Source organism: Lissotriton vulgaris, chromosome 12 (genome assembly GCF_964263255.1).
Source record: "Lissotriton vulgaris chromosome 12, aLisVul1.2, whole genome shotgun sequence".
Classification (NCBI taxonomy): Eukaryota; Metazoa; Chordata; class Amphibia; order Caudata; family Salamandridae; genus Lissotriton; species Lissotriton vulgaris.
This window is the reverse complement of record NC_141700.1, coordinates 58,598,339-58,624,580: the sequence shown is the minus strand read 5'-3', so window position 1 is coordinate 58,624,580 and position 26,242 is coordinate 58,598,339. Positions and strand designations below refer to the sequence as shown.

General features: G+C 42.0%; 1 protein-coding gene across 1 annotated transcript; it reads left to right on the top strand.

Annotated features, from left to right (window-relative positions):
- The first annotated feature begins 210 nt into the window (after positions 1 to 210).
- On the top strand, positions 211 to 26,090 carry LOC147673275 (uncharacterized). Its single transcript, XM_086946338.1, has 5 exons — positions 211 to 323; positions 4,559 to 4,594; positions 10,797 to 11,234; positions 13,667 to 13,882; positions 25,806 to 26,090. The coding sequence occupies exons 3-5, from the start codon at positions 10,797 to 10,799 to the stop codon at positions 26,088 to 26,090; spliced, it is 939 nt and encodes a 312-aa protein (XP_086802464.1). The 5' UTR covers positions 211 to 323; positions 4,559 to 4,594.
- Positions 26,091 to 26,242: the final 152 nt, after the last annotated feature.

The following is a 26,242-nucleotide window of genomic DNA, read 5'->3' as shown; positions in this document are numbered from 1 at the left end:
CAATCTTAGAACGTAAGTGCATGCAAGTTTTATTTCTATGCATCTAAGGGACAGTATTGATACATTTACTTGCGTTTATTAGAACGGTTACTATATCAACATTGCACTTGTGTTAAATTATTCTGCGACATGTTTGTTTGCAAATCTACATTTTCTATGGTAATACTTAGCAAAGGACTACGTAATTTCTCAAACAGGTCATACCTTTGTTTAAACCAACCGATACATATTGTTTTTTTTTATCGTTATCTCTTGTAGGTTATTGGTACGCTTTCAACATTTGCTTGATAGGGGGAAAGAAACTGCGCACCAACATATATCATGTAAGTACAGCCAACTGTTCACTCTTCTACACAATTTTTACTTCCCTTCCTAACACTCCGACTCGCCACACAGAACATTGCTTCCAATAATTCAAGGCACAACATAAGTTTGACACACACCCATTCATTCTTATATTTAATGCAACACAGTAACTACTCCTAATTACAACATGACACACACACCTTCTTTTTACGTCTGTTACTATTAGCTTTTCACGCACACACGGTTAAGAACACATACTATATAACACGCACGGCGAATTGAGTGCAACCACAACAGAACACTCCTTACGATTTTTGTCACAGCTTCACAGCAATACAGTAAACAGGATGATCGGACTGAACAGTGAATAGAGCTGCAGCTTACACTACTCACACACACCTTCTCAGATTATCTTTCAATATTACACGCATACCGCTTGCATTCTCAGATTAGATGTAACACAGTAACCAGTGCAAGTTACAAGATGACACATACGCACCTTTTTTTTTACATCTATTAGTATTAACTTTTCACGCACACACTGTTAGGAACACATACTATATCACACGCACGCCGAATTGAGTGCGACCACATTAGAACACTCATTACGCTTTCATTGACAGCTTCATAGCAAGACAGTAAACTGGATGATCGGACTCAAGAGTGAACAGAGCTGCATCTTACACTAATCACACACAGCCTGTCACATTAGGCAAAACACTGACTGCCACCCTTATACAGCACGTGCGACTCCAACGCAATCTAAGATCATAGCAGTTCGCCACTACAGCACCAAACTTTCAGGCACAACTTCAAATTGCACATTTATTTGCACGCAAACAGGCTACACTTCACAACATTCACCCGCAGCTTTACTGGCACACAGTAAGTAATCCAAGTTACTAGCTGACACACGAAAACAGCCGCTCGTACAACTACTAGTATTACCTTTCCACAAACACACATCCAATAACACATTAGCCAGGATTTGCGGCCTACAAAAATAAACACTTCACTTTACACTTACTACACTATTCCCAGGCACATTGTAACATTAGGGAGAATAGTACAGCCATAAACCGTTCGCAACACTACGCCACACCACAACAAAATTTTCATACACACATTCCACGAACAAGGGCACTTTCACACACACCCTCTATTACATGGCTACTCACAATCTTTCTCTCAGGGGCCAAATTTACTGTTTACTTTGTGTCCAAGGACCGCATCGGTGGGGGCAGGGTCACTGGTTAAGGGTCGGGGCTACAGCAACAACATAAAACTGGCCATGAGGTTAATCACAGGACCCTGCAGCCGAAGGCTTCGTCCACTGAGCCCTCCCGGCATACACATAATTTTCTCGCTCTCTTTCTCTCTTGGTCTCCCTCCCTCTCTATAGCACACTAATCACACACACCCTGTCACATTAGGCAAAACACTGCATCTTACACTAATAACACACAGCCTGTCACATTAGGCAAAACACTGACTGCCACCCTTATACAGCACGTGCAACTCCTACGCAATGTAACATCATAGCAGTTCGCCACTACAGCACCAAACTTTCAGTCAGAACTTCTAATTGCACATTAATTTGCACGTAAACAGGCAACACTTTACAACATTTACGCAGAATGCATTCATTCGCAGCTTTACTTGCACAGTTAGTAATCCAAGTTACAAGCTGACACACGAAAACAGCCGCTCGTACAATTACTAGTATTACATTTTCACAAGCACACATCCAATAACACATTAGCCAGGATTAGCTGCCTACCCAAAAAAAAACTTGGTTAAGGGTCGGGGCGACAGCAACAACATAAAACGGACCATGAGGTTAATCACAGGACCCTGCAGCCGAAGGCTTCGTGCACTGAGCCCTCCCGGCATACACATAATTTTCTCGCTCTCTTTCTCTCGCGGTCTCCCTACATCTCTATAGCTCTCTCTCCCTCTCTATAGCTCCCCCTCCCTCTCTCCTGTCTTCCTCTGTCTCACTCTAACTGTGTTCCTCCCTCTGTCTCACTCCCCCTCTCTTCTTCCTCCTCTCTCCCTCCCTCTCCGTCTCACTCCCCATCACCCTGCATCTCACTCCCTTTCTCTTCCTCTCCCTCCATTTCCCTTCCTTTCCCTAACTTTCCCTTCCTCTCTGTCTTTGTACATAACTCTCCATTTGTCTCCCCTTTACTCCCTCTCTATCTTTCTACATTACTTGCACACTAACTGGGTACACTTTCAATATTACACGCACACCGCATTCATTTTCATATTCAATGCGATATAGTAAGTAATCTAAGTTACACGATGACACACACACACATTTTTCGGTACGTCTCGCACTATTAACTCTTCACGCACACACTCACTCCCTCTCCATCCCCAACAACAATTCCAGCTTTTAAAACTACCCACAGACACATTCAAGTCCCACATCCTCAGCAATTTTCAACTATTTTCCTAATACAAATAACGACACTACTTTAAGGGGGGCGTTATTTTTGGAAGCCTCACACACACTCACCCTCACTTACCCGCAATGCCTCACCCTCACTCACCCTCACCCTCACTCACACTCACCATCTCACCCTCACCCTCACTTACCCTCAACGCATCACCCTCTGTCACCCTTAACAGCTCACCCTCACTCTCACTCACCCTCAACGCCTCTCCCTTCCTCACCCTCACTCACCCTCAACGCCTCACCCTCACCCGCACTCACCCTCATTCTCACTCACCTTCACTCACCCTCAACACCTCACCCTCACTCACCCTCAACGCCACGCCCTCCCTCACCCTCCCTCACCCTCAGCCTCACTCACCCTTACTCACCCTCACCCACCCTCACGCTCATCCTCACTCACCCTCACTTACCCTCACTCACCCTCAGTCATCCTCAGTCACCCTCACTCAACCCCTCACCCTCACTCACACTCATTCACCCTCTCACTCAACACCTCACTCTCACTCACCCTCAACACCTCACTCACCCTCAATTTCACTCACCCTCAATTTCACTCACCCTCACTCATCCTCAACACTTCCCCCACCCTCACTAGCCCTCAACACCTCACACACACACCCTCAACACTTCTCCCTCAACTCCTCACTCACCCTCACTCTCACTCAACACTTCAACACCTCAGCCTCAGCCTCACCCTCACCCTCACTCACCCTCAACACCTCACTCACCCTCAACACCTCATTCTCACTCACCCACACTCACCCTCATCCTTACTCACCCTCAACTTCTCACCCTCACTCACCCTCAATCTCTAAGCCTAACCTACCTTCACTCACCCTCAAACCCTCACCCTCACTCACACTCACCCTCACTCAACCTCAGGCTCACTCACCCTCATGCTCACTCACCCTCAACACATCATCCTCACTCACCCTCACCATCACTCACCCTCAAACCGTCACCCTCACTCACCCTCACCCTCACCCTCACTTACCCTCAATACCACTCACCCTCACTCACCCTCAACCCCTCCCCCTCCCTCACCCTCAACACCTCACCTCACTAACACTCAACACCTCACCCTCACATTCACACCCTCAACATTTCACCCTCACTCACCCTCAACCCCTCATCCACACTCACCCTCTCTCTCCCTCTCTAGCTCCCCCTCCCTCTCTCTTGCCTTCCTCTTTCTCACTCTAACTTTGTTAATCCCTCTGTCTCCCTCCCCCTCTCTCTCCCTCCCTTCATCCCCGTCTCCCTTCCTATCACTCTCCCTCTCACTCCCTTTCCCTTCCTCTCACTCCATTTTCCTTCCTTTCCCTCACCTTCCCTCCCTCTCCCTCACTCTCCATCTCCCTCACTCTCCCTCCCTTTTACTCCATCGGCATTTCCCTCCCCTTCACTCCCTTTCTGTCTTTGTACATTACTTGCACACTAACTGGGTACACTTTCAATATTACACGCACACCGCATTCATTCTCAGATTCAATGCAACACATTAACCAGTCCAAGTTACAAGATAACACACACACACATTTTTTTATGTCTCTCAGTATTAACTTTTCACGCACTCACTCACTCTCTCTCTGTCCCCCTTTTCCTCCCACTCCCTCTCTCTCCCTCTATCATCTCACCCTGCCTGTGTGCCAGCCGTGGCGCATACACTCACAGCAGCACTAGAGCTCTTAACAGGTCTTTAAAAGACTATTTACATGCTAATGTGGCCTTTATGGTTAAAATTCGAAAAAATATATTCTAACCATTATGTTTTTTTTCTCCTTTCAGATTATTAAAACAACAACAAAATAAACAGAAGTTAAGGTAAATACTACTTTGCCGCTTAGTTTAAAATGTGTTAAAACTTCATACCTTACAGTCCCCAACAATATTTGTTAGTTCACAAACCTTCTTAATTTACATTTGTTGATAACAACATTTCAGTATAACTTATAAGATGCAGAGATGCTTGAAAGCAAGTTACCATCAAGGGAATAGCAAATTTAATAGCAAATCACAAGGTAAGCAATGCTTACCAAATAGTGCTTTTGCTGTCTTGCACAATTTATGCAAGCCAGTAACTACTTGGAACTCTAATGATCTGCATTATATAATGGACCGTGGGGACGCTTTATATCTCCAAATGCATTCTATTAACAAAGAAACACTTATGCATCCAGATGACCTGCCAAGGTATATAGACCACAATCAAGAGATATATTCACTTTTGCTACGGAATGCTTACTACGGTAATGTCCTTAAACGTTTTGATAAAGCCTACCCAGATATTAGCACAGCATTAAATGTTACTATTAATAAGCACTGTGGTGTTCTACTTTGTATGAATGTTTATGTAATAGCTATTTTCAAACATATGCAATCATACTTTGTATTTGATTCACATAGTAGGGACCATGAAGGCATGCCTCATTCAAACGGAACATGTGTTACAATTGCATATAATTCGTTTGAAGGGCTCATTCAATATGTTATGAAACTAGCATATAACTTTACACATCAGGCTGAGCAATGTGTCCAATTTGAATTAACCCCAATAGATATAAAAGTCATTAAAAGGAAATCCTTTACAAAAGCACTTACTGTGCACAAAAAAAATAGTCACCTACCGCAAGAAAGAAAAATTTGGGTACATACTACTGAATGTACTCCTAATCAGACGATAACATCAACATCAATGTCTTCTGATGATTTACTGAATAAAAGTAAGGGAGGGAATAGCAATAGTAATCATTTAGCACAATTACCAGGTAATAGTAAAGCTATACAGGGAACAAATAAACAGTCTCGGAAAAGAAAAAGGGATTCAAGTACATGTCCAACTAAAGTTGTACAAAGAAAAAAAGTTAATACAGCTGAAGAAGACATTACCAACAGTCAACTAAGTGCTACTGATAATAACATACCCATATTCACGCAGGGCCAAAGACAGAAACAAGGTAAACAAATCCATACAATCATTCGCAAATTCCACCGGGAAATATTGCATGGGCCAGAGTACATTTGTACTCTTTGCAATCAACTGTGGCATAAACAAACGTTGCAAAATATACGCAGTGTTAGCCAATCCGAAATTTTCAACCAGTGTAACATTAGTAACAAGAAAACCAATTTTATTTGTAAGACTTGCTATTATTACATTCGCAAAAACAAAATACCACCATGTTCTATTGTAAATGGCATGGGCTTCCCAAATGTACCAGTTGAATTAGAATTATATGATTTAGAAGAAAGATTAGTTTCACCTAGGATACCATTCTTACAAATTCGGAGTCTGCCACGCGGTTTTCAAAAATCATTATCAGGTGCAGTAGTTAATGTACCTGCAGATGTTATGACAACTGTTACAATTTTACCAAGGCAAATTAATGACGCCATGACAATCCCAGTGAAATTAAAAAGGAAATTAATCTATAAATCATATACACATTATGAGAATATTAGACCAAATACAGTAAAAAAGGCAGCTACATGGCTAGCTAAAAATAGTACAATGTTTAATGAATATGGTGTTACGATTAACCCTGACTGGGAGTATATACCTCCAGAAATAGAATCTCACAATGAGACTTCTGAGACAAACAATTCATCTGATAGTTCTGACAACATAGAAGCTGGGAATTTGGATACTATGTTAACAAATGAAACTATTACTAGTAATTCGCTGAATGTGTTAAGTTTCGCTCCAGCTGAACATAACACGCCAAGAGGTTTATATGAGGATAAAGATTCAGAGTTTTTGGCTTTCCCTACTATTTTTTGTGGTGAACGAAGGCCTAACAATAAGGAAAGGCACATACCGGTACATTATAGTACTATTTGCCAAGCAGAGTTAAGGAGTTATGATAGAAGAGTCGCTAAATCTATTACTAATGTGTTTTTTAAACTGAAGAAATTACATATTAAGCAGATCCATGGTAAAATCAACATTTCCATCAGAAAACATTTTACTGATGGAAATAAAATAACTGCTAAAGACATTAAATGTAATATTGCCAATGTTTTACAGTTTAATGAGGGGTACAAAGTATTAAAAACTATACGCAGTTCACCTCCATATTGGGAAGGTTGCAAAAAAGATATTTTTGCAATGATAAGGCAACTTGGCATACCCACTTTCTTTTTGACTTTATCTGCTGCTGAAACAAAATGGCACCATTTAATAAATATACTATTGAGAGTTAGAAACTTAAAGGAATGTACAGAGGAAGAATTCTTAAACATGTCTTGGGAAACTAAAAGTAAATTAATACAAGAAGATCCAATAACATGTGCAAGACAGTTTGACTATCAAGTTAGGAAATTCTTTAATTGTGTTTTGCTGAATGGCACTAATCCAATTGGGGAAATAGTAGACTACTTTTACAGAGTCGAATTCCAACAAAGAGGTTCTCCACATATACATGCATTACTCTGGGTAAACAAAGCACCATTGTATGGTGTTTCACCAGTGGAAGAAGTCAATAGCTTTATTGACAAATATATCACTTGTCATAAGTCTGAGAACCCTGTTTTACAACCGTTAATAAATCTACAAAGGCATGGTCACACCAAAAATTGCAGACGTAAACAGCAACGGACATGCAAATATCAATATCCAAAATATCCAATGTCAAGAACGCTCATATTAGAGCCATTAACACTTGAGGAGACAAATAACCAATGGCAAGATAATATGAAAATAATACATGAAGCTATGAATAATACTACCTTTAATACACTTTCTTTTGAGGAATTTTTAGACTTCATTAAAATGGATGATAAAGAATATATTACTTCTATACAAACTAGCTTACAAAAAACAACTATTTTTTTAAAAAGAACACCAGGCGAATGCTTCAACAATAACTACAATAGTACTCTTTTAGAAGCTTGGCGAGCAAACATAGACTTGCAGTTTATACTAGACCCTTATGCTTGTGCAGTCTATATTATCTCATATATCAGTAAATCGCAAAGAGGAATTAGCAAACTTCTAGCGCAAGCTGCTAAAGAGGTAACAAGCAATAGTAATATCAAAGATCAACTTAAACACATAGGAAACAAATTCCTCAACTGCACAGAAATTAGTGCTCAAGAAGCAGCATATCTAATTCTTCAAATACCATTACGGAAAAGCTCCCGATCATTTGTATTTATTAATACTAGCCGTCCAGAGAAAAGAACTTATTTAATGCGTGATATCGAAACTATTAATAACTTGCCCGAAAATTCAACTGACATTCAATGTGAAAATATTATTATTAAGTACTGCAAACGGCCACAATCATTAGAGATGTGCACGTTAGCAGACTATGCGGCTAATTTCAACTATGTGAAGAAAAAAACACATGGGAAAGAAATAAATGATTGCGAAGATTTACTTGCAGAACAAAACTTTTACAGCTCAGATGAGGAAGAATTAGAAATAGAATGTAGTGACGGAAATAAACAACAACAGAAACAGAATTATGATTATGCTTTAAATAAGCGCAGACAAGGGAAAATAATACGCTTTTGCAGATTTAACAAAAATAATGAACCAGAAGAGTATTATAGAGAAATATTAATGTTGCACTATCCATGGAGGGAAGAAGAAAAAATACTAATCAACAAGGAAACTTACTATGATAGGTATCTGGAAGTTAAAACATTTGTTGACACACAACTAAAAATTTATAACAAACAGCATGGCGAAGTTACAAACATTATTCATGAACAGTGTCATGAAAATGTAATTTCACCCCCTCTATCACCAACTGTTAATATACAGACAGAAGACCAAAATCCAGAACATAATAATAGATATGATTTGGCTCTAGATTTAGGAATTAGAACTACAACTGAAGAACAAAGCTCAACTAACGTTATTTTACCCAATGAAAAATACCAACAACTTATGCAAAACTTAACGGAAGAACAACTTAAATTTGTTTACCATCACTTGCATTGGTTTAAAACTACAAGCACTCCATGCTATACTTTTTGCACTGGAGGGGCTGGTGTTGGGAAAAGTTTTGTTATATCTGCACTATATCAAACTTTACTACGCTACTATAACACTAAGGCCGGTGAAAATCCTGATAATGTTTATATCTTACTTACAGCTCCAACAGGAAAGGCTGCCCATAATATTAATGGCAAAACACTGCATAGCACTTTCAAAATACCTGTGTCGCAAAGTTTGACTTATAAACAACTGAGTCATGAACATAGAACTGCTCTACAAATGGAAATGATGCATGTTAGAGTTGTTATTATTGATGAAATTTCAATGGTAGGACACAATATGTTGAATTTTATACATAACAGGCTTCAAGAAATTAAATCATCTAATGAACCATTTGGAGGAATTTCTATTTTAGCCATTGGTGACTTTTACCAATTAAAACCTGTATTTGACAGATACATTTTTCAGGATTCTACACAAATGTATGGTCCTTTAAGTGCTAACTTATGGAAAGAACATTTTAAAATTTTTGAATTAACAAAAATTATGCGCCAAAAAGAAGATCTACAATTTGCTCAATTACTAAACCGATTGAGAGAAGGCAAGCATACTGAAGAAGATATTTCACAAATTAAGCAAAGGGAAATACAACCTGAGGAGAGTTTATTAGAAACAATTCCATATATCATGTCAACTAATCTAGAAGTTAATGAAATTAACCAAAAGGTTTTAGAACAACATTGCAAAGATTATCCAGTCTACATAACAGTAGCAAGCGATACCGTCAGTTCTGATTTGTCTGAAAATGTGAAAAAAACGATTCTTAAGCAACTGCCCAAAGATCCACAGAAAACAATGGGCCTTTCACATACATTACACATTGCCTTACAACTTCGTTATGATTTAAGTTGCAATGTGGATGTCAATGATGGTTTAACAAATGGCGCAACTGGTGTTGTACAATTAGTTGAATTGATTAACAATACACCTATTATTGTTTGGTTGTTATTTGACAATCCCACTATAGGACAAACAACCAGACAACAATATAAACACTTATTTCATTCACAAATACAAAATACATGGACACCAATACATGCTATAGCTAGACATTTCCAATACACTAAAACATTTATTACCATTATACGGAAGCAATTTCCTTTACGCCAAGCATCAGCACGCACTATACATCGCACACAAGGTGCAACTCTCGAACCACTTTATATACACTTTAATAACAGCAAGATTCATCATTTGCATTATGTTGCTATTAGCAGGGCAAAATCAATACAAAATGTATATGTACACAATTTTGATGAACGTAAAATTTTAGTACATCCACAAGTTAATGAGGAAATGCACAGATTAAGGACAGAAATGCCACTTGAAATACATATCCCACAGTTACATACATACAGTGCACATTTCAATATCATTGCACACAATATAAGATCACTACAGAAAAATTTTTCATCTATGGTAGCGGATAGGAATATATTACAAGCAGACATTATTTGCTTAACTGAGATCAACACTACAAGAAATGCTACAGCTAATGATTTCACCATAGAACAATACCATCACATTATATTTGATAAATTTCATACATACAACACAAACCATGGAATGATTATGTACTACAAAAAAGATTTATTTATATTGCCTATTTATGAGACACTTGAAGGGATAGACATTTTACATTTTACTCTACAGATTGATAACACAGATTACCTTATTATTATTTTATACAAACCACCCCTAAAAAGTATAACTTCTCTTTTTGATTTCATCACAAATATTACGGATTTTTACCCCACACACAAATTGATTATTATAGGGGATTTCAATGTGGTTGTATCTCAACAAAATGCAAACAGCAAGCAATTACTTGGATTCTTTGAAACAAAATTACAATGTCAACAACTCATTAACAGTTACACAACTAACTACCAATCCATTTTAGATCATATATATACAAATGACCAACTACACAACTATGGTACTTTAGAATGCTATTACAGTGATCATAAAGCAATATGGGTTTGTATTTAACATGTTATATCACAATTTCTATTTCAGATGATGTCTATTGAAGAAATAATGAACATTAATACCGATGACAACAAACCATACCAGAAACCAATAAGAGTTAATGTCATCAACTGCTCAGGGAAAACTACGTACAAAAATGCTAAACAAGAGCAGAAAATTTTATTCCATTTGGCTTTAGCAGATAAAACTGGAACAATAAAATGTACTTGTTACCAAGAAAATTTATATGAGCAAACGAAAAATAACTGTGGACTACTGATACAAAACTTTATTATCAAAAACAAAACAATTTTAATTACAAAGCAAACTAAAGTAACCAAATTTCCCGCAATGACAATCGAGGAGGGCCTGATCCAACAAGCAAACAACATTTTGCATCCGCCTGCACCATCGGCTTCTCCCATCAAGGAAATAAAACGGGCAAGTCTAAAAAGTCTGATGACCGTGTCAGGGACAATAATTGCCGTAAGTATGAACACAAACATGTCATCATGTCAACTAAAAAAAACCATTGTCTCGCATTTGAAAAGTTGGACTTATTAGTATTGTAAATGACATATCTTATTTATTTTTTACTTTTTAAAATTGCAAGTCTAAATAGTCTTATGACTGTTTCAGGGACAATATGTGCCAGAAGTATGATAGAAAGGATGTTCATTTGGGTCGTGAAATATAATACATTATATTGCCATTCATACAACGCACTAGTACTATGTGTTTTTACTGTCACTATTTTATAGAATGGTTCTTTTTGGGTTTACCAAAAGGACGCAAAGACTGTCTTTACATCAATGCCTCACCCTCACTCACCCTCAACACCCCACCCTCACTCTCCCTCAACACCTCACTCTCAACAATTCACCCTTAATGCCTCACTCACCCTCAATCTCACTCACCCTCAATCACCCTCAACACCTCCCCCTCACTCACCCTCAATCACCCTCACTAGCCCTCAACACCTCCCACTCAAAAACTCTACCCTTCTCCCTCAACTCCTCACTCACCCTCACTCTCACTCAACACCTCAGCCTCACCCTCAACATCAATCACTCACCCTCACTCACCCTCATCCTTACTCACCCTCAACTTCTCACCCTCAATGCCTCACTCAGCCTCAATCTCACTCACCCTCAATCACCTTCAACACCTCCCACTCACTCACCCTCACTCACCCTCACTAGCCCTCCACACCTCCCCCTCAAAAAGTCAACACTTCTCCCTCAACTCCTCAGTCACCCTCACTCTCACTCAACACCTCAACACCTCAGCCTCACCCTCAACACCTCACCCTCACTCAATCAATCACCCTCACTCACCCACACTCACACTCATCCTTACTCACCCACAACTTCTCACCCTCAATCTCTCACCCTCAACACTCCCTCACTCTCACTCACCCTCAACCCCTCACCCTAACTCAGCCTCACTCACACTCACCCTCATGTAACACCTCATCCTCACTCACCCTCAACCCCACCCTCACTCACCCTAACCCTCACTCACCCTCAACACCTCACCCTCAATAACTCACCCTCACCCTCACCCTCACTCATGTCATCATGTCTACTAAAAAATGCATAGTTGGCTTACACACACAGTACACCTTTAGTAACTTCATTAACAATTTAAAAAAATAACGCATTATACACTCTTTCACTCTATGTAGAAAGTACGCGTTTTGAAAACTATAATATGCCAGCGATTTGCTCTATACTACAAATACAAGTACTCTCTACAAAGCCATTTTTTGCAATAAATATTGCTCTCATTTAGGAAGGATGTTCATTTGGGTCGCTAAATATAATACATTATATGGCCATTCATACAACGCACTAGTAATATGTGTTTTTACAGTCACTATTTTATACAATGCTTACTTTTTGTTTAGGAAGAGAACGCAAACACTGTGTTTACCTCAATGCCTCACCCTTAGTCACCCTCACTCATCCTCAAAACGTCACCCTGACTCACCCTCAACACCTCACCCTCAACACTTCACCCTCAACGCCTCACTCACCCTCAATCTCACTCACCCTCAATCACACTAAACTACTCACCCTCACTCACCCTCACTAGCCATCAACACCTCCCCCTCAAAAACTTAACCCTTCTCCCTCAACTCCTCAGTCAACCTCACTCTCACTCAACACCTCAGCCTCACCCTCACCCTCACCCTCACTCACCCTCAACACCTCACCCTCACTCAATCACTCACCCTCACTCACCTTACTCACCCTCAACATCAATCACCCTCAATCTCTCACCCTCAACACTCACTCACTCTCACCCTCAACTCAACTCCTCACCCTAAATGACCCTCACTCAGCCTCACTCACACTCACCCTCATCCTTACTCATCCTCAACTTCTCACCCTCACTCACCTTCAATCTCTCACCCTCACACCCTCACTCACCCTCACCCTCACTCACCCTCACTTACATTCACCCTCACCCTCACGTAACACCTCATCCTCACTCATCCTCACTCCCCATCAACTCCTCACTCTCACTCACTCACAATCAACACCTCACACTCAATAACTCACCCTCACCCTCACTCATGTCATCATGTCTACTTAAAAAATGCATAGTTGACTTACACACACATTACACCATTAGTACCTTCAATAAGTAACTCAAAAAAATTAGAATTATACACTCTTCACACATAGTAGCAAGTACGAGTTTTGAAAACTATAAGATGGCAGTGCTTTGGTGTATACTACAAACACAAGTACTCTCTACAAAGCCATTTTTTGCAATAAACAATTCTATCTTTTAGAAAGGATGTTCATTTGGGTCGTTAAATATGATACATTATATTGCCTTTCATACAATGCACTAGTAATATGTGTTTTTACAGTCACTATTTAATAGAATGCTTGCTTTTTGTGTAGGAAGAGGACGCAAAGACTGTGTTTATCAATGGCCAAGATACCCCACTCAAATCGATTACAATAAAAGATGCAACTGATGATATAAAAGTGACACTGTGGAGAGAAGCGTCACTATTTAAAATACATCTTGGCAAATATGTTACCCTGACTCACGTCACTGTACATGAATTCAATTGCCAAAAAATATTGAATACAACGCGCCATAGCAAAATGGAGGTAAGCACAACAAACAAAACCTTTTGCAATTATCTCTTTCTGCCACTCTTGGACTTTCACCCAGTCTTGCCCTTTCACCCACTCTGCCACTTGCACCCACTCTGGACCTTTTACCCACTCGGGAGATTTCACCCACTTGGGACCTTTCACCCACTCGGGAGCTTTCACCCACTCGGGACCTTTCACCCACTCGGGACCTTTCACCCACTCGGGACCTTTCACCCACTCGGGACCTTTCAACAACTCTGGCCCTTTCACACACTCTAGGCCTATCACCCACTCTAGACTTATCACCCACTCTAGACGTATCACCCACTCTAGTGACGTAAATAATTAATTTACTCTCTTAATTTCTATGCAGATAAGTACTTAATCAATAATAACTCAATCAGAATGAAGGAAAACAGAGTCCGTGGTGTAAGAGTTTCTAAGGGTTTTATTCCTCATAAAGGAATCAGGATATCATGTTCTGACCACCACACAGGGTGTCAGAAGGGATAGATGAGCGCGCTAACATTTTATTAACAGTACATAGCTTATATACTTATTTCATAACATAGGTTTACAGTGCAAGAGGCGTAACAGCTGAGAGAAGACAAGATAACAATATACACGTGGTGCATGTGCGTAATCAAGAGGCGTGAACTAGAGGTGTGTTCTGGAAACGTCACTGATAGGTGTCACGAATGGGTGGCACTAACAGAAAAGGTGGCAATGTCAGCAGAAATCGGAAGCTTGGATGCGCGCGCAGCTGCATGACGTGTTGATTGGAGGGGTGCAGGGGACTTGACATTTACACTGACGGAAAGAGACAGAAGTCTGGCATGTCAGATCAACTTGTGCTTCTATCATATCTGATATCTGATGTTTAGGAACTAAGCTATCTGGGCAGAAAGGTCTCTAGAGCAGAAGCTATTCTATACTTGCTGTGAGTGCGTGTATGAGCGCCTGGGTGTCTGTATGAGAAGCGTGGGGCAAGGGGCCTTCCATGAAAGCATGGCAACGGAGCTATGAATTACTTGCACAGAGACAGGTCGGCCCTTTAGCCCTGTAACTGAGGAAGGATGTTTACTGAAGCTAGCAGGAAGGAATGTATTTTCGGGGAGGGAAACAGATAACTCGAAGGTTATAGTCAATCTTGGCAGGCAGCAGGCTGAGCTGAGCACGGAGGGCCGCGCTAGAAGTAAGTCAGAGTTCACGGGTACGGGGGCTGCTTGGGCAGAGGCCCTCGCAGTCAGAAGCCAGAAAAGAGGCTCGGTGGCAGAGATTCAGGGCCTACTTTCAGCCAGGCTGAAAAACGTAGGAGTACACTTCAAAAAGACGTTGGCATAGCATACTTAGGAACGGACCATCCAACCCATTCATGGTGGGTCTGAAAGAGGACAAGTTGACGGTGGACGCAAATGTATTTGCGTCTTCATAGCTGTTACAGGAGGGAAGTTACATGCACTTTAACTCGTACATGGAGTCGGTGGGGTACGCGCTAGGGAACATAACTTGACCATAAAATTTATATTACCTCATTCCCTCCTTGTTCCCTACGGACCCTTCATGATATATCAATCCTCATGAATCTATCAGTCTGTTCTTGTAACATTATATGTTCATCTTTCTTTCTTTGACTGTTTGAGAGACAACTGGAATGCTCAATGCAGGATGTGGCACACAGTCCACATATCGCTGGCCCACACTGTAGGCACAGGCAGCAACTGAATACTATAACAAGGCCAATGCCTAGGAATGATAAGATCTTCCATCCCCAAGCGGTTAACGTTGTCCAGAACCAACCGGACCAAGTCCAGGTGCCTGGATTCTGATGTATCTGATTTGCAATTTTATGCAAACGGGTAATAGCTTGATAGACAGATGGTGCGTTTTGTGGAATGAAAACACAGCAACTTGACCCGATGACCTTACAGGCTCCACCTCTATCTGCCAAGATGACGTCAATTACAAGACGATTTTGAAGGACAACAACCCGCATAGCAGATTGCTCCTCTGTTAAGTTACCTAAGGCGGAGGCAGTTTCATGTACTACTGCTTCAAGTGTTCTAGTTAATCTGCGTATCAATTTACTGTTTTGGACAGGTCCTAGGAAGAAAAAGAATCCTTTATTAAAATCAGTGTACTGTTCCCATGCCGTTTCTGTGTAGTCGACAAGGGGAATATCTCTTTTGGGTCTATTCGGTGCTAGATTCGTATTTCTATGGTAATCAGGGGGAGCTAGAAAAACAGGTGGCAGAAGGAATGCAATGTAACAGGTACCATCCCAATCTGGAGGCAAACGTATGTATGCGGTATGACCACAAACAAAATAGGAGTGACTGATAGCTTTGAAGGATGATTTACCATGGTCACTGAATTCGACCACAGTAGTGCATTTACTATGACCTACGTGTACTGAACCTTTCTTGCTAACACATAATTCACCTGTGACTGGTAATACTAACATATGGGGCAAAACTGGAGCGGTTTCAGATTCAACAGTAAGGATCATAAGGCTAATTGTGTAATTACCTAATCCATATACTTCATTTTCTAGATCAGTTCCTATTCGAGTGGGAAGTCCCTCTTTATCAGGGTAACAGACGTTGAGCAGGACTAAGTTCAAGTTTCCCCAAACCCAGCCTCCATCGAAAACAGCAATATCAGGATCCAAGGAATTAATTATTTTAAACCATGCTCCACAGGAGCCATTGTGAGTGAATGGGTACGGAAAGAGGGGCAGAGCTCCCTTGTAATTCTGGTAGGGAGGGAGTCGGCCACATATCCAACAGTCGGTGGCATTATTTGTCTGATGGGAATGGTGTAACATACTAATGAATGTATTGTTGCGCAGCGCAAGTCTGTAAGAGAGTTCATGTGCAGGAAGTTCACTAAAAGTGTGTTCAGCAGAAACATTGTAAGCAGATTGTTCACGCCTGAAAATAGGCCAATATATAGGTAGCAGAATGCTGGCAATAATAATTAGAATACTTAGGAAAAACATTATTAACAACGTCACTATACAGTGACTACGCAGTGATTTACAGTATGTACGTTTCTTTGCTTCTCTCTCTCTCTCTCTATCTCGATCTAGGGGATACATGTCAGAAACTATTTAACCGATTCACCTAGGGGAGGACTTAAACAATTAAACTGTCTGACTTGCTAGATCGGAGTTTCATTCGGTATAGTTCTTGGGGAGTCTTTTCTCGTTTAGAGACGGTAACGTCTTTTGCTTCAACACAGTCTTTGGTGGGGGTGGACGAGTCAGAGTCCTGTTTCAGTCCGTTTTTTAGTTCATTGCATAGTTTGATGTGACTCGTGTGGACCCACCCCTTTCTCCCCTCGATCTTCACAGCGGTCCTTGTGGTAAGGAGGACGGTCTTCGGAGACTTCCAGCGGGGCTCCAGCGGACTTTTCCGGTCGAAATTCCGGACGAGAACCAGGTCCCCTGGACGGACCTCATGCGCCTTTACATCGGTATTGTCAGGGAAGGCTGCGGCAACCTGTGAACGACATGATTGGAGTGCAGACATCAAGGAGGCAAGGTAATCTGTCAACATGTTACAATCAACATCAGTGATCTTTTTCGGAATGGGCGTCCCCCACATATTCGGTGGTCTGCCAAAGACCACTTCGTACGGGGATAGCCCTGATCTTGAGTGGGCGACCATTCTCATGTAGAATAGTGCCACGGGCAGGGCGACTATCCAGTCGACCCCTTTTTCCTGACAGATCTTGGCAAGGCGGATTTTTAGTGTCTGATTATGCCTTTCTACAAGGCCAGCTGCTTCGGGATGTCGGACACAGTGGAACCTCCACTGATATCCTAGCAAGAGGGAAACTTGTCTCATCAACTCGGACGAGAACGGCTGTCCGTTATCTGAATACACGACACGGGGCAAACCGTACCGTGGGAAGAATTCACGAACCAACTGTCTGGCAGTGGTCGGAGCAGTGTAGTCTGGGACTGGGTATGCTTCGGTCCAACGGGACAGAGCACAAACAATTACAAGGACATATTTAAAACCTCGACAGCTATTCATCTGGATATAATCCATCTGGAGGACTTCAAAAGGGTGATCGGGAGGATGAAATCCTCCTTGCTCAACAGGGACGCTTTTACCTGGATTGAACTGACAACAGATCATGCAAGTACGCACTTTCTGTTTTGCTGCTGCTCGTAAGTGTTTGTTGTACCAGAGATTCTGTAAACTGTCTAACATCGCCTTCTCTCCTAGATGTGCCGGGCTATGTGCTGTATTTATCATGACCTGAACCATTGAGTCGGGGAGAAACCATATAGATTTTCCCTTCGTCACCCAACCTTGATCTGTCTGAATCCCTCCTAGTTCAGTCCATTTCTTTATCTCCTCTGGAGTAGCATGTGTCTGGATATCAATTACGTCTAGGGCGGGATCTCTAACTGCCATACACTTTGTTGGTACTATTGTTTTTGTTATGTCAGTAATCTGGGTGTGAGTCAGTGCTGTATGTTTTGCTGTCTGGTCTGCCAGGTCGTTACCCTGAGAAACAGAATCTGTGACTTTAGTATGTGCCTTACACTTCATGACTGATATGCCCGAGGGCAAATGTATTGCTTCTAACAGTGCTTGAATGAGGGGGCCATGCTGTATCTTGGCCCCATGAGAAGTCAGAAAACCTCGTTCTTGCCAGAGGACTCCGAAGTCGTGTACAACTCCGAAGGCATAGCGGGAATCTGTGTATATGTTAACATTTCTGTTCTTGGCTAGAATACAAGCTCGGGTCAGAGCGATGAGCTCTGCTGCTTGAGCAGACAGTGTGTCAATACGATGTGTTTCTTTAATTTCAGTTTCAGTGGTCACGGCATACGCGGCCACTAATTCTCCTGTACTTGTTCTCATGCATGAACCGTCCACATAAAGTGTCAGGTCTAGATTTGTCAATGGGACATCTGTTAAGTCTCGTCGTGGCTTTGTTACTGCATTAATTATTTCTATACAATCATGTGGAGCTGGATCTGTCATAACTGTAGGTAACAGTGTTGCTGGATTCAGGATGCTGCAACGTCTGATTTCTATGTGTGGCTGGAATAGTGTTAATTCATAACCTGTCAGTCGTGCTATAGTTAAGTGTTGAGTCTGGGTTCTGTTTAACAAAACCTCTACAGAATGTGGTACTTGAACTGTTAACTGATGACCTAAAACAATTGAATCACTTTGTCTTATTGCTAACGCTGTTGCTGCTACTGACTTTAAGCACGCAGGGAGTGCCTGTGCTACTGAATCCAATGTACTAGAGAAATAAGCGCAAGGCTTATGTGAACCTGCTTGATCTTGAGTGAGGACAGACAATGCTGTACCATCACGTTCTGTAACAAAAAGTGTAAACGGTTTGCTGTAACATGGTGTTGCTAAAACTGGTGCTTGACATAAGGCTTTCTTTAAGTCTTCAAAAGCTTGTGTGTGTTCCTGAGTCCAAGGGAGGGCAGTCGAAGTCGCTGCCTCCTGTGTCGTTAACTGGATGAGTGGTTTAGCTAGAAATGCATACTGGGGAATCCATTGTCTGCAGTACGAGGTGAGGCCTATGAAGGCCCGCACTTCCTTTTGTGTCTGGGGTTGTGGCATATTTGCAATTAACTGAATGCGATCGGGAGTGAGCTGTCTCCCCACTTTGGACAGCAAGTGACCCAAGTACACAACTTGCTGAACACAGAATTGTAGCTTCGAAGGAGACACCTTGTGTCCCTTGTCGGCCAGAAAGTGTAGAACTGTCAGTGATGCTTTTTCACATTCGGGCTCACTTCGTGCGGTGATCAGCAGATCATCGACGTATTGCAGTAAAGCGGTGTTAACTGGCATTTGAATACAATCTAGTTGTCTCTTCAGTGCTTGACTATAGATGCTGGGGCTTTCTGTGAATCCTTGAGGTGCGCGCGAAAATTTGAAACTGCGTCCATTTAAACAGAATCCGAAGAGATATTGGCTCTCTGGATCAATAGGCACGCTGAAGAAGGCGTTCTTGAGATCAATTACAGTAAAGAACGTTGCTTCTGAATCAATAGCAGTCAATAGAGATGATATATCGGGGACCACAGGATACTGTGGAATAATGCATTTATTCAATTCTCGAAGATCAATCACCAGCCGATATACTGGCGGGGCATTGGGATCAGTACGTTTAAGAATCGGAATGATGGGTGAATTACAGATATTGGAGTCGGTCTCTACGACCACTCCTTGGGCAATGAGCTCTTCAATGATTTTCAGTAAAGCCACTACAGCATCGGGTGGTAACTTGTATTGTCTGATTCTGGGTAATACAACACCTGCCTTGAGTGTAACGCGGTATGGTGTAATGTGCATACATCCTACATCAGTTGGGCCTTTTGCCCACAAGTAATCAGGTACATTTTTCAATCTGACGTCAAACTCACGCAGAACATAGTGACCCTTGAAATCCCGCAGAAAGAGTCTAACTCCCTCCGGGGAACAGCAGATTATAGCTCCTAGAGCCTTCAATGTTTTAATTCCTAACAGATTTTCCGGACATGATTTTGTGAGTAACAGGTCTGTAACGCGTGATAATGGACCCACAGCCAGGGGAACTGGTTCTGATACTTCATTTACAATAGGCTGTCCTGAAAAACCAAGGGAAACATTTTGTGAGCCTGAGAGGGGTGCCCCTGGAACTTCGTCATGACTTATTGTAGTGCGACTTGCCCCTGTGTCAATTAAAAACTTTCTGTCTTTCCCCAATACTTGACTGTGTACATAAGGACCTTCTTGATCTACAGGAATCTCAATAAGAGGCAAGCCACCTTCCCTCTCTAGGCTGTTTCATGTATATCGGGAATATTCGGGGTAAGCAGACTGGGCATACTGGTACATCTGTTGTGAAACTTGCTGAGTTGCAGCAATGGGCTGTGGCTGTGGTACTGCTACGGTCTGTGCTGTCTGTGCGGATGTATGCATAGGCTGTGTATTCTGTGTAGACTGATGCTGGTTATGGTCTTGTCTAGGCGGATGCGGTCTTTCTTTAGTTTTACCTGTCGCTATGTTATGTTTCAGAACTGGACATTCGTGTACGTAGTGACCTGGCTGCTTGCAATAATTGCATGTCCCTTTAACAGGAGCTGCAGTGTGACTTGTCTGGGTCGTACCTTTTCTGTGACTGTCGGATGGGACCGTCTGAGCTACTAACATTTTCATTTTCGTGTCTTTCATACGTTTCTGTTCCTGATCTTGTTCTTCCCTAATTCTATTCTGGTGATATTGTAACATTTGTAACATCTGGGATGGCGTATTTGCTTGCCATGTACTCTCGACTTTATACACTCTATTTTTAACTAACGGTAGGGAATTCTCGACTAACTTTGATACAAAAAGATGTGGATACGACTCGCTACTTGGCTGGAGGCCACTATTGATAATAAAACATTTCTCGAATCTTGAATAGAAGTCGCTAGTATCTTCATCATGTTTCTGTTTACAGGACGAGATGGCATCCCAATCCTCCTTTCTAGTTGTCAATAATCTGGGCAAGACCTGTACTATCAAACCTGGTAATGCTTTAGTTTTGTCCCCAAGGCCTAACCCTGGAACCCGTTTTTTCTCTTCTTCTTCTATTTCTGCCCAGGCAATCTTCGTGTCTCCCACCTCCCATTCCTTTTCCTTTAATTTCTCGAATATACCCGTAGGCAATAATACTTTCAACATTTTCATGATATCATCATACGTGTAGTCTCCCATCAGTAACATATCTTTGAGCTCTCTATGAAAACCTGCAGGGTCTTTATCATGGCACGGGACTAATTTCTTCATTTCTAACAGTTCTAATTTAGTCAGAGGCGTGTGTACATACACGCGTTTCAAAACCTTATCCTCACCCATAACAGGGTGCACTTCTCGTAAGGGGTTCTGACTTTCAATACCACCCCCGCATTGCATATGGTACATTTTCCTCTCTGGAGGTGGGGCGGGAACATATTCAGAGCTTACAAAGGTATCATATCTGCGTCGTTGTTCTAGAATTATTTGAATTAATTTGGTACTTAAGCCTCTCCATCTATCCATCAGTAGTGCTTCTAGTGTCTCGTGTAAGGGACCTGGATCGGAATAATGTTTTCTGTATTTAATGAGAAGGTGCTGAATCATGTATACGCCTGCTAATTTCTGTTCGTCGGGGGAGAGGTTCAGAAATGTCTGTGCTACGGTATCATCATTATATATGTCTGCATTCTCGGCCCATGATACAGCTGATCGGGCTAGTTCTTGTTCATCCATAGAATTGAGTACATGGTACCCAACTCGATCTCGAAGCCGTTTATCAGTTTCCTGGAACTGATGCTCAGCAGAATTCGGATTTGTTAAGGCAGAGAAGAAAACTCTCTTGCTCTCCGGACGGACACCTTTCCTAAGGTAGTTTCCCCTACCTACATATGCTATAATGTCTGTAGACTTTCCTGATGTCTCATCTTCATTTTCCTCCTCGGAGGAAGTTTTATCAGTTTCTTCCTGGTGTGCAGCTAATACTGCCTTTCTAATTTTCTGGAACATAGCGGCTATGCAAGTCCCCTTGTCATGTTTTGCTTCTGCTATATTTTGGCCCCACTTGTTCAATGCGTCTAATTCACTCTGATCTGTTCCGGGCCTGTCTCATTCTCTTATTACACAATTAATGAAGAATCGTAATATCTGTTTTTGAATGTCAACTTTCTGTTTATACATGGCAGCTTGGACACTGTCGGGGTCTTTCCCTGTCTGTATGAATTGGTATAGTCTGTCGAGGGCTTCCTGCATTCCCACACAGCATAACAAGCTATCGGTGGCAGATCTTAAGCGCAGTGATGCTAATACCATTAGATCGTCTGTTCCGGGTACTGGATCATATCTGCAGAATGACATCCTATCTTTCAATGCCTCAAGCCGGGATGAGTAGTGGGGAGACTGGAAAGGATTCTGTGTGTCCTTTAAATGCAATCTGTGTGTCGGTGGCGGGGTCTGTAGACCCGCTGTCGCACCTCCTGAGGCGGATGCTTGGGCATTATCTCTCCGCGGAGTCTGTATCTGAACGTGAACTTGTCGTTTAGGTGGATCAGGCAAACGTGGTTTCGGTAGGTCAGTTTTGAGTAGGGGAAGTGGCGGGGCTGGCGGAACAGGAGAAGTCTGTTGCGGTACCGGCGGAACGTGACCTGGGGGTGGAGTACCACCCCCGTCCCTGTCTGTAGGCAGGGCACGAACAGGCAGATTGGTGTAAGCTGGTGCTACATCGTCTAGATAGGAATTTAGGAATATGTCTTTAGTAGTCTTGTGCATTACTTTAGTTGGAACCAATGGTGACGGCAAATTTTTCGGTATTTCTGAAATGGCGTCAGGGGTACCTTCGGCCAAAAGATACATGTTGTTCACTTGGCTATTTTGGATACGATCTATTTGTTCTAATTTTACTCGAATTCCCTCAGTAACTAATTCGTTTTCTTGGGCCTTTTCTGATTCTTGAAGTCTGTCTTCTCTACGGAGTGCTCTTTCAGCACGCTTACGTGATTCCTTACGCCAAAATTCTATGGCGTCTTTCTGAGATTGTCTGGCTTTCTTTTTCCGTAATACTTCTTCTACCTTTATGATGCACTCGGCATCCCATGTTCCGTTAACTGGCCATCGGTATCTTTCCTCTAGGTGCTTGGTATAATCGGTCCATAACTCTAGATACAGGATGGCGTCTATGCCATGCTTATTATACATAAAATTACCTGGAGTGTCCCTAGGGGGGATTGGAATCTCTTCCTCTAACATCCCTTTCCTAGTTCCTATCTGCTTTAACTTGTTGAAAAACGGCATTGTGCCTACTTGATACTGAAATGCTTGATCCTTGATACTCAATTTCGACTGTAACTATTTATACAAGAAAACACAATAATGCACAAAAACAATCACATTCATACCACGACATTAATTACAAAAACATTTAAAACATAGATGACTACCCCTCTATACTAGAAGTACTGCTCAACAGTACAGATACACCGTTGTAACAGTGCAGAATTTCAGAAATTCGGAATACTAGATATACTGCTAAACAGTACAGATACACTGCCTAACAACAGTGCAGACCGGACTTGCGTACCCAAACCCGTCTAGATACGACCCAGCAATGGTACTCACCGGGAAGCACGGAAAACAGAAGGCCTCGGAAAACTCGACTGGACTCGACTCGGAACTTCGGAAAACTTCGGAAAAACTTCGGAAAACTTCGGAAAACTGGTGGGCCTCTTCACACCTCGGACCTTGCTTCTTTCGGCTGGGCTCTGGTCGGGATCCTCCGCACTCCTCACCGCCTCGTCTGGGCACTGATTGCAGTCTTCGTCACCTCCGTGGGTCAGAGGGAGATGCAGGAAATCCTGCCAGTACACGTGTATTCCATCTAACTGATGGCAGGGGACACAGTATGCAACGCGCCAACCGGCACGTGAGGTGGGGGAGGGGTCCCTATTCGGGCGCCAAAATGACGTAAATAATTAATTTACTCTCTTAATTTCTATGCAGATAAGTACTTAATCAATAATAACTCAATCAGAATGAAGGAAAACAGAGTCCGTGGTGTAAGAGTTTCTAAGGGTTTTATTCCTCATAAAGGAATCAGGATATCATGTTCTGACCACCACACAGGGTGTCAGAAGGGATAGATGAGCGCGCTAACATTTTATTAACAGTACATAGCTTATATACTTATTTCATAACATAGGTTTACAGTGCAAGAGGCGTAACAGCTGAGAGAAGACAAGATAACAATATACACGTGGTGCATGTGCGTAATCAAGAGGCGTGAACTAGAGGTGTGTTCTGGAAACGTCACTGATAGGTGTCACGAATGGGTGGCACTAACAGAAAAGGTGGCAATGTCAGCAGAAATCGGAAGCTTGGATGCGCGCGCAGCTGCATGACGTGTTGATTGGAGGGGTGCAGGGGACTTGACATTTACACTGACGGAAAGAGACAGAAGTCTGGCATGTCAGATCAACTTGTGCTTCTATCATATCTGATATCTGATGTTTAGGAACTAAGCTATCTGGGCAGAAAGGTCTCTAGAGCAGAAGCTATTCTATACTTGCTGTGAGTGCGTGTATGAGCGCCTGGGTGTCTGTATGAGAAGCGTGGGGCAAGGGGCCTTCCATGAAAGCATGGCAACGGAGCTATGAATTACTTGCACAGAGACAGGTCGGCCCTTTAGCCCTGTAACTGAGGAAGGATGTTTACTGAAGCTAGCAGGAAGGAATGTATTTTCGGGGAGGGAAACAGATAACTCGAAGGTTATAGTCAATCTTGGCAGGCAGCAGGCTGAGCTGAGCACGGAGGGCCGCGCTAGAAGTAAGTCAGAGTTCACGGGTACGGGGGCTGCTTGGGCAGAGGCCCTCGCAGTCAGAAGCCAGAAAAGAGGCTCGGTGGCAGAGATTCAGGGCCTACTTTCAGCCAGGCTGAAAAACGTAGGAGTACACTTCAAAAAGACGTTGGCATAGCATACTTAGGAACGGACCATCCAACCCATTCATGGTGGGTCTGAAAGAGGACAAGTTGACGGTGGACGCAAATGTATTTGCGTCTTCATAGCTGTTACAGGAGGGAAGTTACATGCACTTTAACTCGTACATGGAGTCGGTGGGGTACGCGCTAGGGAACATAACTTGACCATAAAATTTATATTACCTCATTAGACTTATCACCCACTCTAGACTTATCACCCACTCTAGACCTATCACCCACTCTAGACCTATCACCCACTCTCGACCTATCACCCACTCAAACCCTATCAACAACTGGGACCCTTTCACCTACTCAGTCCATTTCACCCAATGTGTCCCTTTCAACCACTCTGTCCCTTTCACCCACTATAGGCCTTACACAAAACATAAAGTATACAAATTTAAAAACTAATTGTTGCTTTTGTTTTCTCTCAACAGGTAACAGCCCCACCAGAGGAAAAGATGGACATTCAAATTTATGGTGTTGAAAGCTCTACAGAGCAAAATAGCATTATCACAATAAAAGTGACAAACACAGACGAATATCAATCTATGACCATCGAAAACGAGATCTTAATTAAATGGTTTATGTTAGATGAGGAAGTTGACAACATCGGAGATGCCCTTGTCCATTTTTTGCCACAAACTTTTGAAGTTGTCTTTTGTAATGGCCAAATCATAAAGATTCTGAAAGAAAAAGACGATGAAATATGTTCTGACTAAATTTTGCATGTTCAAACACCGGGAGGGGACCTGCCCGCAGTAGATTTAATCAATGGCCTTGGAGAGGTCCTTAGTATTATAAAACTTGTCTTGAACCCAAGCAAATCATATGACAAGTTTGATTTTATCAAAATTTATTTTTTATTATTATT

Coding starts and splice junctions, on each gene's coding strand:
- LOC147673275 (XM_086946338.1), top strand. CDS start 10,797: ATGATGTCTATTGAAGAAATAATGAACATTAATACCGATGACAACAAA. Junction 11,235..13,666: donor TGTCAGGGACAATAATTGCC/GTAAGTATGAAC, acceptor CTTTTTGTGTAG/GAAGAGGACGCAAAGACTGT. Junction 13,883..25,805: donor CGCGCCATAGCAAAATGGAG/GTAAGCACAACA, acceptor TTCTCTCAACAG/GTAACAGCCCCACCAGAGGA.